The 16,299-nt window shown below is 41.4% G+C and overlaps 1 protein-coding gene across 1 annotated transcript in view; it reads right to left on the reverse strand.

Moving 5' to 3' along the window:
- Nucleotides 1-12,328, reverse strand: part of pdk2a (pyruvate dehydrogenase kinase 2a) — a 37,176-nt gene extending 24,848 nt beyond the window's left edge. Inside the window, exons 1-5 of the mRNA XM_084322497.1 lie at nucleotides 12,159-12,328; nucleotides 11,261-11,402; nucleotides 7,341-7,412; nucleotides 3,995-4,179; nucleotides 571-660 (exon numbers count right to left, since the gene is read on the reverse strand). Coding sequence (XP_084178623.1) covers nucleotides 571-660; nucleotides 3,995-4,179; nucleotides 7,341-7,412; nucleotides 11,261-11,402; nucleotides 12,159-12,276 — 607 coding nt within the window. The 5' untranslated portion in view covers nucleotides 12,277-12,328. The remainder of the gene's footprint in view (nucleotides 1-570; nucleotides 661-3,994; nucleotides 4,180-7,340; nucleotides 7,413-11,260; nucleotides 11,403-12,158) is intronic.
- Nucleotides 12,329-16,299: the final 3,971 nt, after the last annotated feature.

Raw genomic sequence — 16,299 nt, forward strand, 5'->3', positions numbered from 1 at the left:
GCTGGACATGTACAAAGTGCTGCGACATACGGTGTACAAGTAATGGCTTTTCAAAGTCGTACAGTATATTTTGACCTTTGATTGTAGGTGGTAAATGGTAAATGGCTGCATTTATATAGCGCTTTTATCCAAAACGCTTTATAATTCGTTCCTCACATTTTACCCACTCACTCACACATTCACACACAGACAGCGGAGACAACCATGCAAGGTGCCAACCTGCTCACCAGGAGCAATTAGGGGTTAAGTGTCTTGCTCATGGACACTTAGACACGCTGCCCAGAAGGAGCAGGAATCGAACTGGGAACCTCCGGATTACCAGACAACTTCTCTACCTCCCGAGCCACTGTCGCCCCCAATACACAGGAATACTATAATTCACTACAGTATTTGTGTAAAAAAATAATATATGTATAGGTTTTACTATTATGGGATCACATTCTACCACGTCAAAAACCAACACTGGTCCTCACCATAGTATTAAATAATAATTTAAATATAAATATATATATACATTAATTAAATATAAATCACAGAGTCCTTGTAACCTCGGGGGAGGTGTGTAATTACCTCGGACGACCTCAGTGACTTCACAGAGAGGATCGATGCTCCCGATGGTGTTGGGGTGAACTGGGTTCGTTGCTCCGTCAAATACGATGGCTGCAGAAAGACAGGAGAGGAGACAATGTTGTTTCATTATTCATGTTATGTTTTAGATGTTTAGAAGACTGTGTTCTGTTTTCTATCTTCAATTTTCTTAATAATAATTACAATAATGGAGAACTGAGTCACCGAGTCTCTAATGTCTTGGGGGTGGGAGTTCCGGAGCCTGGGAATGCAGTGCCAGTGGGATATGGAGGGACGCTTTCTTGTTAGGAGTAACTGATAACGCCTTTAGTCAACAATGTAGAAACGGACCCACTCAAGATCAACATTACACAGTGTGTCCCTAGGATTTGCAAGACATCCTGATTCACATTTTCTTCTGATTTCTTCTGTAGCCTATTCTGTTTTTGTGTTTTATGTGATGCATTGTATATTGTATACATGCACTTTTATTGTGTTCTTGTGTGACGTATCGCACATTTTATTGCTGTGTGATGTATCGCACATTTTATTGCTGTGTGATGTATTGCCATTTTGTTTGCTGTGTGATGTATCGCACATTTTATTGCTGTTATCTTGGCCAGGTCTCCCTTGCAAAAGAGATCTCGTATCTCAATGGGACTTCCTGGTTAAATAAATAAATAAAATGTTAAAGTACCGGTCTGTGGAATTCTACAACATACTGTACTACTGTATATGCGTATACATATATATATATATATATATATATATATATATATATATATATATATATATATATATATATATATATATATATATATATATATATATATATATATATATATATATATATATATATATATATATATATATATATATATATAATATGTATATATGTATAATATATATTATAAACTTCAAGATGGCCCTAGACTGCCTAGAGCAGGGGCGGGCAACTTTGTATATGGTGAGAGCCACTAAATTTCCACTCAATCTGGGGGGCCGCATTGTTTATCGGCAGTCCCGCCAGTAGTACCCCATCATAGTAGCCCATAATAGTCACAGATGTGATAAATAAGGCATATCACAATCAGGAGAGCCAGAAAAATCATCTCTGACCCCACTCACCCAGCACACCACATCTTCCAGCTGCTGCCCTCCGGGAGGCGCTACAGATCCCTGACCACCAAAACATCCTGGTTCAAAAACAGCTTCTTCCCCACTGCCATACGGACACTGAACTCCCTGTAGTACCCCCCCCCTCCCTGTAGTACCCCCCCACACCCCCCCTTACCTCTGCTGACATGGACAACTCTGAACTGTAATCTATGTAATTGTGTTTTCTTTTAACTGCATGTAGTATGTACGTTGTAAGTGATGTTATATGTTCTATGTTTTTATGTTGGAACTGCAATGCACTGAAACCAAATTCCACCAGCCTGGCTGGGTGGTCATTAAAGAAATTGATTGAAATATAAACTAGGGATGTCCGATATTATCGGCCTACCGATATTATCGGCCGATATTGGCATTAAAATGTGATATCGAAAAATATCTGTATCGGTTTTCAATATATTTTTTTTTACATTTCTATAACCTTTATTTACCCAGGGAAGCAAGTAAGAACAAATTCAGATTTTATTTATTGTCAAAAGTATGCATAATGTTGTGTTAATTCCACAACAAGAGATATGTAATGTTAATTACCTGAAATTATTCCGTTTTGGGGGGGGGGGGGGGGGGGGGACCCTGCATATATCGGTATCGGTTGATATCGGTATCGGAAATAAAGCCAATATCGAGCATACCTAATATAAATTATTATAATTTGTTGTAACTTTGTTTTTATTCCATTTCAAACGCATTTAGTAATGCTTAATTTCAACTTTATGAATTTATAAATACAGCTGAATTTGAAAGTATTGCTGTGTAACCCAAATATATACAAAAATTACAAATTATAATTAAAGCTTCTATTAAAATAAATGTATGAACTTAAAGCCTACTGCTCAACAAACACAAAGCAGCATTCCTGCTGCATTTCACTACAACAGTAAATCAAAAGTGCAATAATAAATGATTTTGTTAAATGTATAAACTTTTATCCTGCTACTAAACAAAACATTCCTGAGTGCCTCCCATTGACCCTTTATCAAACTGGCATGACATTCACCTTCCCCCCACAGTGGGTCAATAATGGTTCTGTCTTTAATGAGACACTTATGGTCTCTCCTGTTGGCGCACAATAGAAGGAATGTCAACTTCAATGTTTGTGCATGCGATCTGCATCAGATGAAATAACGTTTCATTTTTGTGTGCGTACTTCTGCTCAGAAAAGTGCTGGGACGGCGTGGTACCGCGTGGCATGACCACTGCACCCCTGATTATTAGTGACCCACAATAGATGGAAATTATGTTAGCGAACTTACCTGATGTATAATGCAGTGCAGCATTGGACACTCAATGCCACTCTGCCTTAGAAGCCCGGTGAATCCTGTGTGTTTTCCTTTCATTGCGAGTGCTCCATCGGTAACAACAGCGGACAGTTTATCAAACCCCCCATATTGCTGCACGGCACTTTCAACAGTGTTGAATATGTCCACACTAGGGCTGACCCCTATTAGTCAAATAGTCGACTAATCGATCGAGAGGAGCCATAGTCGACTGCCAACTCTTCTTAGTCGAATGCAAAAAAATAAAAAATAGAAAAATATTATTACTTTTTTTAAATATTGGCCTGGGGCCGCATGGAGCGTCTGTGAGGGCCGCATGCGGCCCGCAGGCCGCCAGTTGCCCCTCCCTGGCCTAGAGCTAGCAAGACTAACCCACAGGCTATGCATAATACTAACATGACACTGTTCATTCAAAATCTGTAAAATATACAAAGACAGACTGACTCAAGATGATTCACTCCACTTGCTTGATTCAATGACATAATTTGTGATGATGTACTAAAGACACATCATCAGTGATGTAACTTCAGGATTCAGGGCCAATCGGCTCACAATAGGCTGACCCCTATTAGTCGATTAGTCGACTAATCGGTCGAAAGGAGCCGTAGTCGACTGCCAACCTCTTAGTCGAATACAAATATTTTTTTTTTATAAAAAAATAATATATATATAATTTTTTATCATCTTTCCAAAAGAAAAGAGGCCTAGAAGCGTGGCTAACACTAATGGCATGCATACCAGAGGCTAACTGCCTACGAAAACAGGCACAGAGGCACTGAAAGAGGATTTCACCCATCTAATGAACACCCCCCACAGCCCAAATGGAATGATACAAAAAAATATATTATACTTAATAGTCGACTAACGGCAAATTTTGGCCAATCATAGTCGACTATCAAAATCCTTAGTCGGGGACAGCCCTACACCACGGTACATGCTATAATCACACAACTGTGCATAAGAAAGGGACTCACTGTGCTGGTTGATGAGCATACGGATGGATATGCGGCTCAGGTAGAAGCGGTCCAGGAAGTACTGTATGTTCTGATTGGTTACATGGTCCTGTGGGAAGGTCTCCTTGTACTCGATGATGCCCTGAGCCATGGTCGGCACCACGTCATTGTGCCTGTTTCTGATCTTCACCAAGGCATCCACAAACCTAGGAGGGTTAGGGAATTGAGTAAACTACGATGCAGAGCCACACAGGCAAAGCTATTTATAGGCAAAGCCCACCCCCCAAAAAATTACAGGTGCGAGGAAATGTTTTCAAAACAGAGGGTAAAATGTAGGGGAATATGGGAGCAGACAGGTCTCTTGAAATGTAACAATGTTGCAACCATGTGCTTGTAACCAGGGATTAAAGCAAAAAAAAATCTCCTGACTGAAATTTTTTTCAGGCCAAGTCATATTCTTATTTTAACCTCCACTGTATTTCTTTTTAATAGCGTTGGCGTTTTAAGGGAGCCTACTTGTTTCGGTTTCGTCGATAATCCAATGTACAGTTACCCCCCCACCCCGCCTACCCAACCCTTCCCTCCCCAACCACCTCCAATGTACAGTCCCCGCCCCCCTCCACCCAACCTCCTCCAATGTACAGTTTCTTCGTCAAATGTATATGCTCTCTTTTTTAGACTCTTATTGTATCACAAACAATACTGTGTAAATCTGGTACTTCATAAATGTATAGATGTAGCAGTATTATCTATCTGTATGTCATGTATGTCATATATGTTATGATGAATTGAAAATGGGGGACCCTGATGTAAAGAGGAAAGTCTTTCTCTGGTCTGCAACCCCTTGACAATTGTGTGTATTGAGCTGTACTGTATTGTACCCATTCTGCAATCCGTTATAACAATCAATCAATATTTAACCGATTGCAGAATGGGTACAATACAGTATGGCTCAATACACACAATTGTTAAGGAAGTGCAGACCAGAGAAAGACGTTTGTCTTGTTTACATCATCAGGGTCCCCCATTTTCAATTCAGTGACATTTATGACATGCATGACATTGACATCATGACATTTATGGCATAGGGACATACTACAGGTATATAGTACTGTTACATTTGTGACATATACGATATGCAAATATACAGTAATGTTACCCATAGATCCTGACAGAGAGAATATATACGGTGGGGAGGATACTGTCTACAGATACACCTGTGTGATGTTGCTACGGAGTTAAGCTAATAAACGTATACTCACAACCACAGCAGGGGACTCACATATTGTACTGTGAAGTAACACGACAATGACAAACGTGTTGTTTCTGTTTTTCTTTTTGACATCGTTGCGGCACACGGAACAAGTTAACTCACCACTACAGCCCCCAGTAGCGCTGCCTAGCCAGTCTCTTCAAACGTCCTCTCCTCTCGAAACTTTTTGTTAGGTGGTCCCGCTGATCCTTTTCATCTGAGAACCCTGCGGTGGGTTCTCTTTTTAGTGGCCGGCTTACTCCTTCCATTTAACAGACGCTATTAAGCTAACGTTAGCTAATCGGTATATAGCAGCGAGTGCAAGCAGCGTGGTGGCTGTGACGTTGGTAAACAAGCAGTTGACGCGTGAGGCTGCAAAAAAGGTGACCTGTCTCTCGAGTCGCTGAGTGATGATGACTGCTTGGCGCGATAGGAAAAAAAAGCCCTTTTCCATATTTGGCGCCTCTGATTGGCTCAATTTTGTTTCAATCTGTATGCATCTACAAATCATGCAAATACTTCCGTCAGACTGCGAATCAAATGGACGGATCTCCCCAATCAAATTGACGGAAATCCGTCTGGAGACGGAATGCTTTAATGCATGTGTAACTCACACACACACACACACACACACACACACACACACACACACACACATACTAACAGCAGGCCATGTTGGGGGAGGACAGAGTGAAGGGACACAGTGCCTACCTATTATTACCCCCTGTTACGGTTACCCCCTTTTTCCATAAAAACTGATTCCACCTCTAAATCACCTCGTAATGCAAACATATTTAGCATGTATTATTTTTACATGGATGGTAACACTTTTAGCACCCAGACAAATCAATACATTGAAAATGTGTATTTTGATGCACCCTACCTAGGATTGGGGTAAAATCATTTTTTTTTTTTTTTTTTTAATCTTTTTCCTCCTCCTTTTTCCTCCGTTTTTCTCCCATCCCAATGTTAGTCGTTATGCCAATTCCCAATCCCCTTCCTGGTCGCTGCGCACTCTACCCCTTACAGTCGGTCTGGGAGAGTGGAGGCTATCACATGCTTCCTCCGACACATGTGTAGCCAATCAACCGCTTCTTTTCACCTGGCAGCGCGGACTCTCACTGAGAGGGTGTAACGTGTGGAAGGATCACACTACCCCCCTTAGATCCTTTCCTCGCTGAGCAGGCGCCCCGACCGAACTGTAGGAGTCGCTGTTTACAGCGACCAGGACCCACCCACCGGCTTTCCCACCCTCTAACACTGCCAATTGTGTTAGTACGACGGCCGGCCAAGCCGGAAGCAACGCAGAGAGCTGGGCTCGATACCAGTATCTCCTGCGTTGGTGGCGAGCGCCTTGCCCACTGCGCCACCCCTGGGGTAAAATCACTTTAAAAAGATTTTACAGGGATATGATCTCGGGTGGAGCAATATATCGGGCTTCACTCTGATATCACAATATGAAAGAATGCAACAACCTTATCGACAAACACTGCAATATGTTATTATATATATATATTTTCAAATAATTTTCAAATGACACTTAGGCCTTTGTAATACAAGGAGATGTAGGTCATCACTGGGAAATCCAATAGGAGAGTATTAATGCTATAGTGTTACATTAACATAGCAGACATACCTGAAGAGTTTTTAACTACTGTACATGAGAAGGACATTTAGATTCTAAACGTAAGACTAGACCTTGATATTATGATGAAGATAACACTAAACTAACACTATAATGCAGGAAATAACCTATACTCAGGGTAGAACAAATTAAATAGAAATCTTAGTTACATAAAAAGGAAAGAAAGTAGTGTTTCCTGAAAAGCCTTAAAATCTCAGAAAATTCCTTTCAGATGACGAGAATCAATAGTTTTCAACCAGAAATATTATATCAACGTCAATCAGTTCACGATCATATTCTTCTTTCTCCGGTGTTGGAATGTCGCACAACAGCAATACATTATTACATAATACCAAAAAATATGCGCAATCAACTCTCCTGGAAATAGGTCACACTCGACGTCTACATGACTCAGAATGTGCAACCATGTTTGACCCCTAGAACGTGACGCTGCTATCCTGAGAATGTAAATGACAGTAAAGCCTACTTACTCCCCCAGGACTTTGTGGTCATCAGGACTCTTGTCTAAGAACTCAAGGATCTCCATTAAACTCTTAATGTACCTGAAACAGACAATGACAAACACAGATTCAGACACATGATTAAACTCTGAATGTACCTGAAACAGTCTGTACATACAGATACAGACACGTGTATGCTGTGAATACAGAGCATTTTGTTGTTGTTACATGCTAACATATTTGTGGAGAACACATACTGTCGTATCTATGAATCTTATAAATGGCACCAGTGTTTTGGTTTTTGAGATATTGGATATTTGAGATATTGAGCTATGGGGCATAATTAGTGTTTGTTTCTGGGAAAATCATATGTAGCACCACCTTCCGAACAACTTTAGAAGGTAGAAAAGATACAAGGACTAACACTAGGCAACAGGTAAATATTACTTTTTAATTGTATTCATACAGTAGTATTTTATCGCAGACATCTTGGTTGCAAACAACAGGTGATTGGAATTGAATATTGAATATTGATTGTAGGGTCATTGTTATTTGGTGAGGTCTCTATTGATGTGAAGTATATATTGTATATATTGTATCTTGTTTTATGTTCCCCGCGCACACACACGCTCACATTATGCACACTTATTACATTCACTTCACAAGGACCACAATGGAAACAAGCTCTAGGCTAGGGCTTTATTGTGTTTTATCCTTTTGATCAATATTCTTTGTATTGTATTGCACAATCCTTGTTTTATTGCTTCAATAAAGACATCAATTGAAATCAACTAGCAGATGATTAACATTGAGGCCAAAAAGCTGTAGCACTGCACCATATTGTATTGATTGAAAACTTTATTAAAATATTGCAGAATGGGTACAATACAGAGTACAGCTCAATACTAACAACTGCTAAGAGGATGCAGACCAGGGCCCCGTTCCCCGTACGTGGCTAACTGAGTTAGCCGGATAATCTTCAGGATAACTTGACATAAGTCAGACTTTTCGGTTCCACAAAGCAGGTTTGGCTAAATCACTATGGCAACAGATCTGCTCCAGCGCAGGTTTAGTTAAGTTAGCTGGATAAGCTGGCCACTCCCTCGAAACAAAATGGCAGCTGCCTTCCTCAGAGATTGATTGATTGATTGAAAACTTTATTAACAAATTGCAGAATGGGGTACAATACAGTACGGCTCAATACACACAATTGTTAAGGGGATGCAGACCCTGTAGAGAAAGACTTTTGTCTTTTTTTTTTTTTTTTTTAACTTTATTTTTTAGCGTTTATCGCTTTTCTGGTCAAGCATGACCGACAGTTGTAGGGTGAAACGGGAGAGAGAGCAGGGGGAGACATTCGGCAAATGACGGCGAGTCCGGGAATCGAACTCGGAGTCAACCAGATCCATGACGCAGCACGGAGTCCCGCGACGCAGCGCGGTAACATGGTGTGCTACTGGAGCACCCCGACTTTTGTCTTGTTTACATCAGGGTCCCCCATTTTCAATTCATAATGACATTTATGACATACAGATATATATTGTGACATTTATGACATACATGACATACAGATATACAGTACTGTTACATTTGTGACATACAAGATATGCAAATATACAGTACTGTTAAACAGAGATCCTAACAGAAAATATATACATACGAGGGGGAGGAAACTGTACATTGGGAGGGGGTGGGCGGGTGGGATTGGACATTTACGGGGGCCAGTTTTGAATTGCAGCCTCCCGTAGGTGCTCTTTGATCCCATTATACCATTCTGAATAATGTTTTCACGAGATGATTTCCAGAATGTATTGATTTCATAGAATGTGTGAAATAGGCCTATAATTAAAAACAATTAAAATACATTAAACTGGTAAAAGAAATGCTTTTGAAATGTAAAATAATAGACCTAAAATGCTGATAATAAATCATATTCAGCCTATGGATTTCCTACATACTGCATGACACCTGCTTGAGCTGCGGGATGAGGTGTGCTTGTTTCTGATGGAGAATGCGTCCCAGCTCGCTGCCCACCTCCGATGCCGACTGGATATCAATTGAGGGGGAATACGCACAGCTATCCGCCATTTGGATCTACCAATCTATTCGAAAAAACATTCTCTGCACTGACATAAAAATAAGTACAGATCACGTCTGAATGTGGAGGATGATCTCAGAGTCGCTGTCTCCAAAATTAAACCCAGACTGGACTTGTTGTGCTTCAAGCATAGTGCCCATCCATCTCCTTAGGTGAGTTGAACATTAGCCTTCTAAATGAAACGCGCTATATGTATTCATTTTATGGTTGTTTGATTATTGTGTTCTTTTGTGTAGTTATTGTGCGTATGTGTGCGTGTGAACGTTTGCATGTTTCAACCACCTCCTAATAGTGGGGGTCGCGGCTCTCTGACACCGTTATTTCAGGAGGTCGCGGCCTGAAAACTTTGGGAACCATGTATTTATATAGTACATGATACCTATGTGCATACAGTACATATTATATTACATTACATATATTACATATTATATCCTCATAAGCATCTATTAATTCGTATCAATTTGATACTCTTTGGGCTTGTTTTTATCTACTTATTCTGAAAGAGTGGAAGTAATTATTTTCGCTAGCAAGATCTCATTTGATTATTCATTCCATTAAGCCTACTGCCAGCAGGCACATTTAAAGAAATATAATCTGATTGATTGGGATAATGAGGGACTTAAAATTAGCCTATAGATATGCATGGCGGTGCGTTGGTCATGGGACAGGGTTGCACGCCGTTCCACCAGGTCTGTGAGCAGGAGCCCGTGCACGCACATGCACGGATGTGCACGCGCATGCACACAGGAATGCGCTGCACTCGACTCATGCACCAACTTGCCAAGTACCCACCTGACTACTTTGCATAACAATAGCTCAGTCGTCAGGTGTGTTAATACGTCCTCAGATACATTCACACAAAACATGCAAATGAATGTGTTACATTCCTAACCTACATTATGACTAAGCACTTAATACAAGAACTACCACAACAGATGAATATGACTTTTTAAATTGTATTTGCATTATTTCGTGCCTGTAAAATTTTTGTTTACATTAGTAATGTTTGTCAACACTGGAGTAAAACAAAGTCCTATATTCTGATTTAACGGGTTAAAGAAAGTACCCAGAAAGCTTACTTTCCACCTAAAATGTTACTGTTCAAGAATGTACATGTGAATATACCTCACATGTGTTTTAATTTTTTTTTAAACGCTTCCCGCCCAGGGCAAAAAAAGAAAACAAGGCCTGGGGATTTACTGAAGGGTATCAAATGTGGAAGCGACGTCATGTGACTTTAAAGTGGGAAGTGTGACAAAGTTCATGAGAGAAAGCCCTTCCCCTTCTGTTTGTGCTGAAATTGTGGGACTAAACCCAAGTTGGTCAAAGAGCTTTCATAGGAACTTTAGGAACTTGGTGAACAATGAGATGAAACTGTTTCTAGTTTGTGAACGCATGTTCGCCATGGACCCAAGGGCCAAGGATGATTATCATCATGATTCTTATTTATTTATTTACATTGATTTGCTGTGTTTATGGTAAAAGGTGTGTTTATGTTGGTAATGTTTGTAAACACTACAGAAAAACAGAGCTAAATTCTGATTTACAGTGGCCTAAGAAAGTTCCAAAAAGTTTGTCTTCAATCTACAAATTAAACTATTCAAGAATGGATGTAGTATACTCCATTTTACACTATTTTGGTCCGAAAAAAACATGGACTGTGCCTTTAACTAAAACACAAAAACAACCTTTACGAAAAAAAGTATCCTGGTAGTAGTGTATGGTGGGTGGTCATTTCAGTTTCGGCATTTATGATGGAAATACCATGATCATTTTTTTTAATAAATACCATACTATTTTGTAAGGGGGCAAATAAACACATTGTCGTAATAAACTGTATTGTGGCTCTTACCAGCTCTGTACCACCTGTACAGACGAGGTTGTGAGCAGTTTATCAGGAAGAAGGTTGATCTCCTTCATTATGTTTGATAGTCTCACAGGGAGTTCCTGTCTCAAAAACACAAACGATGTCTTCTCACACGCGTTGATTGAACCTGTAAAACAATAGAAAAAAAACGTAGAATAGAAAAAGATGAATTCATAATGATTGTGTTAATACTGTGTACTTACAAAATGTGTGATATAGGCTAAAGCATTACCAAATGTTTGCGTCATTAGGTTTCACCTAACCAGTAAATAGCCTGTATGCTATGCAGCAATGCATTAGCCTAAACATCAATGTACTATTATGCAACATGTGCAATGTATGGAATGGATGGTTAGCATTGTTACATTGTAACACATGAGAATGAATGAATGAATGAATGAATGAATGAATGAATGAATGATGAATGAATGATGAATGAATGACAACTTTATTTAACAGATTGCAGAATGGGTACAGTACAGTACGGCTCAATACACACAATTGTTAAGGGGATGCAGACCTGAGAAAGACGTTTGTCTTGTTTTCATCAGGGTCCCCCATTTTCAATTCATATAGAACACATCCTTCCGTTTTAAACAGGTCTGTGTGCATTTGCATTGAACGTGAGCTCGCTGCAAATCTGACGCAATACTCCAAAATAGGCTACCGGGCCGAGAAGATCGATTCTCCCGTATTTATCAACAGATGTCCCCAATGATCGGCTACTTAACTTTTTTTTTAATGCAATGGGGTAACAACACTAGTTACTTAGACTGACTGCACATTTTACCAAGAGATAATAATTTACAATAATATTCGGTATACAGATAACCCTGAGCAGTCAAATACATCTTGATTAAAGACTTTACGTCAGGCTACTCACCAAAATCGAGAAATTGCTTCATAGAGAGCGGTGAAGGTGAGAATTTGGAAAAATGTTCAATATGTTTAGGCGCACTGGCCAACGCTGCGTTTTTCATTATAAACCTCACGAACTTCATTGTTGCTTCGACGCCTCGGTCAAATCTAAAATAAACAAGTCTTGCAGCCAGATCCGAGTGCTGCTGTAGTCAAGTGTGTGTACACTATACACTATTTTCATTTCAATGACCGAGAGAGACGTCGCCTGTGAACTGTCCTGGACTAGCCAATAGGAAATGACTGTTGGTGTTTAGAATAATTCCTGAGCCAATAGCATTTGTTATGGGCGGGACCGTCTGAACAGTTCTATTTGGGTGCGCCGAGAATGCCCCCCTGCATCCGAAGTCAACTATATTCAAAGTGGCACACAGGCAGCAGTCTTTCCTCATAACCTAGAGATGACAGAGATTTTTATAAACATATTTATAAAAATAACCTTTGTTGGCTATATGAGCTGTTATTAATGTGTCCTTTATTACACATTTGAGAGGCTGTAGTCATCTGTTAACTCATCCCAGTGCTTTTTAGTAGCCAAAACAAAGACAGAAGAGGGGGGGAAGCCTTAAAAACCCAATCCGTGATACAAATGTAAGAAAATGTGTCGTCAACAACAACAACAACAACAGAGGGGAAAGGGGGATCTGCTAACAGTAGACAGCAGATACACATGCAATTTTAAACAGGTATATTTGCTGTATTTGGGGATTGTAATATGGTTGTTTACATTGGTATTGTAAAACAGACCTATAGGCTATTCTGATTTATGATGGGAAAAGTGTTCCAAATATAGTCTTTCAGAATATGAACCAATTTATATAGTCAAAAAAGTTCCAGATTGTCACTGTTGAAAAAATTATAAAATTAGACAGTTAACCCCAAGTTGTCACAATATTGTGTATTCTTTATCACAATGATTCCACCCATCTCATGACTGGAATACTAAACTGTAGGCCAACACTGTGTCCATTACCTGTGTGTGTGTGTCTGTGTGTGTGTGTGTGTGTGCGTGTGTGTGTCTGTCTGTCTGTCTGTCTGTCTGTCTGTCTGTCTGTCTGTCTGTCTGTCTGTGTGTGTGTGTGTGTTAGTTTAAGGTTTTTATAAAGTCTAGTTTTTATTTGTATTTCAATTCAAACATTTCAAAATGTGTTCCAGTGTGGGAGTGTTGGAGAATAGTCTGCCCCTAGGAAACAAAGCAACCCTCCAAGCCTCCTCCGCACATGTGGACCCTTTTTGTACGATTCCAGCAAACAGGAACCGGCTATGTCCAGAGGAAATGGCTTTTTATGACTCAAATCCTAAACACAGGAATGGGCTCATTTAGCAATTAAGACGAGTTGCAGGAATGCCCAGTGCCCCCTTGGTGTTGTGGTGCTGACACAACTGTTCTGTATCATAGTCGGTTCCGCTCGGCGTCACTCATGCACTGTCCTCGCACACGTGCACGCGCACTGAATAAAGACCACAATGTACCTTTATATCCCAATATTTGTCTGACCACACCCCTATCAGCTCACCTACATAAGCAGGTGTGTGGTCACCTGCTCTCCTCCTTTCTCGCTTTCACCACAAGAAAGTGCCTCGGTAGATCCCCACTTGACATGAATGTGATAGTAGGAGAAGAGTTGGAAAACAAGAGATACGTTGACATCATATCTTTATTTTCTCTCTCACTATATTCGAGAAAATACGGCGATATTGTCTTCGTACTGGAGTGTCTGGAAGATGATGATCATTCTAAAAATCCTCCACCGGTTTTCGTATTGGGAGTTCGCGCCGCTACATGCCTTCCAACTGCAGTCCTTGCTGTGTGCTGGTTGCTGGTGCTGGTCCAGCTGTGCCTGGTAAAGGCACAGCTGGACTGTAGGACGCGCCGCTGTTGTGAGAAGCGGTGGGTTCCAGGTTTGGTGAGTAATGTTTGGCTTGCGAGCTCCACTTGTCTGTTAGTGCTATGGGGGCTAGCTGACAATGTTTATGAAAACCGGCCCCAGACTAGGGTCCTTTGTTCAGCCTCTTAGGCGACGGCGGAAGACCTTGGTCTGAAGCCCATTATAGTTAACTAGTGGGCCACGACCAATAACACTGGTGATCCCTGTGTTTTCTGGACGAGTGTCACCGTGAGGCCCCTTCTTTCATATACAAATGAGAGTATTCCCTCACGAGGAAATATGGGCATGGATGTTCGTTAGCGGAAGATCTGTGTTCAAGTCAGCTACAGCCCAGTTGGGTATTGTGCTGGCTCCGTCGGGTGTTGGTAAAATCACCGTTGTAAAACTGTGTTAACATCTTGTTTCTCTTTTCTCTTAAAAAGTGAGGAGGGTTTCAGAACGGCGGCCTGTCGGAGTGTGACTTGTTGTATCGTTGTGTACGAGTTCAGGTGGTGGCTGCTTAGCTTGCGTGCTAGTTGTGGCCTACTGTGTTAGCCAGTCAGCTGTTAGCTGCGGCGCTAGCTCGCTGTGTTTACCAAGCCTGTTGTGTCACTAGGCTAGGTAAACGTTAGCTTGCTGCTTTTTAGCTTAATGCTACACTGTTGAACGTGCTGTGACGGTAACATGTTTTTAACACTCTTGACTACGACGTCATCTTTGACAGAGGATGTTCGTCGAACCTGCCCTGAGCCAGGCCGGCGAGGGCTGCGTCAACAAGGAGCACCGTAGCGGCGGGTTGGAGCAGCGAGCTGCCCGTGCCGTCAAACACAGGACGGCTGTGTTTACTTCGGTGCCATGTTAGAGACTGCAGTTTCGCTTGATCTGCGCTCAAGGTAGGCAAGGTCCTGACCAGGCCTTGAACACTTCTTCTTGCTTTCCCTTCTAAATGTTTTGTAAATAACGATGTTTTCCAAAACGAGTGTTGCTGCACTACATTTAGGATACGACGCGAGTTATGTGTGAACTGTTTTGTCACTGGTATTTAGCTTCTCCATGCAAATCGGGTTGTTTGTTACAGATGTGAAAATGATCTGGTTTGTTGTGTTGAGAAACATCATGTGTGTTTATATACTGTGTACTCACAACTAAGGGGGTTAAACTAACCTATAAAGCTATGCTTAGTGACATATGAGTAAAGAATGGTTCTTTTCTCAGCCTGTAATGACAATGAACAGTGTGTTCACACATTAACAGGTTTACCTGTTTAACTGGCCGTATTAAGGGTAAAGTAGGAGGGTTGTGTTTCCCCCCGGTTCCCTGGGGACTTCTTCATCCTCCTCTCAGACATGTTGTTACACTATATTGTGTCACTGTGTGGTAGGGATACGATGTAACCCTTAAGCTTGATTGCTGAGGTTGTGCTAAAACTGCTTGAGGAACTTTATTTTCCTAAAAGAAAAGATTGTTTGGTCGCTTTTCGTGTGTGCTTAGCAAGGCCTGTGGCCGATACTAATCGAGAATTATGTATTCTCTCATTATGAAAAATGGCGTTCCTCTGTAGAGTGTTTTTGCCATTTTTTGTAGGTGATGATGGGTTGTGTGTGTCGTGTGACCTGCAACTGGGTTGGGCTGGCCACAGAAGCACATGTGTAAGTTTGGTACCGGGGCTCTTGGAGGGCCCTCTCTATTCTGTGTTTTTTCCTTAGTAAAAATCAGATAGCAGGTTAGCACATGCGCTGTGTGAAGCTGTTAGACGCTTCATGGAGCTGACTATGACTGCGTCATACTCTTTTTGTCATTACATCGTATCATGGGTGTGGGGTCGTAAAGGGGTGAACTGGTAACCTTTCCTCCCCCTTTTTTCTGTTGGTCAGGGGTCAACCCACCTGTCCTTCAAGGTTCCTGTCACGTTGCGGTTCGGCACGTTACAGGGTGAGGGGGGGGGGGGGGGGGGGGAGTTTCCTGGTCCCACGCCCTGGAATATTGGGCGTGTGCACCGCAGAAATTCCCCCGCCATAGAGTACGTCACTGTGCGCGTCTCTGTTGGTAGGACTTCCGTGTGCTGTTCAGGTCCATATGATGGATCTGTTTCGGGGGGTGGTCAGGGCTCCTCCTCACGAAGCTCCTATTCGGGCCTTCTGTGAGTTGGGACTCTCCTTCCATGTGAGGGAGCCTCCTCAGAGTATAGAGCCTCCTCCTCAGATTGATAAGGTGAGTGGAACCTCAAGAAGGAGTCCT

The sequence above is a fragment of the Notolepis coatsorum genome (genome assembly GCF_963971535.1).
Source record: "Notolepis coatsorum genome assembly, chromosome: 10".
Classification (NCBI taxonomy): domain Eukaryota; kingdom Metazoa; phylum Chordata; class Actinopteri; order Aulopiformes; family Paralepididae; genus Notolepis; species Notolepis coatsorum.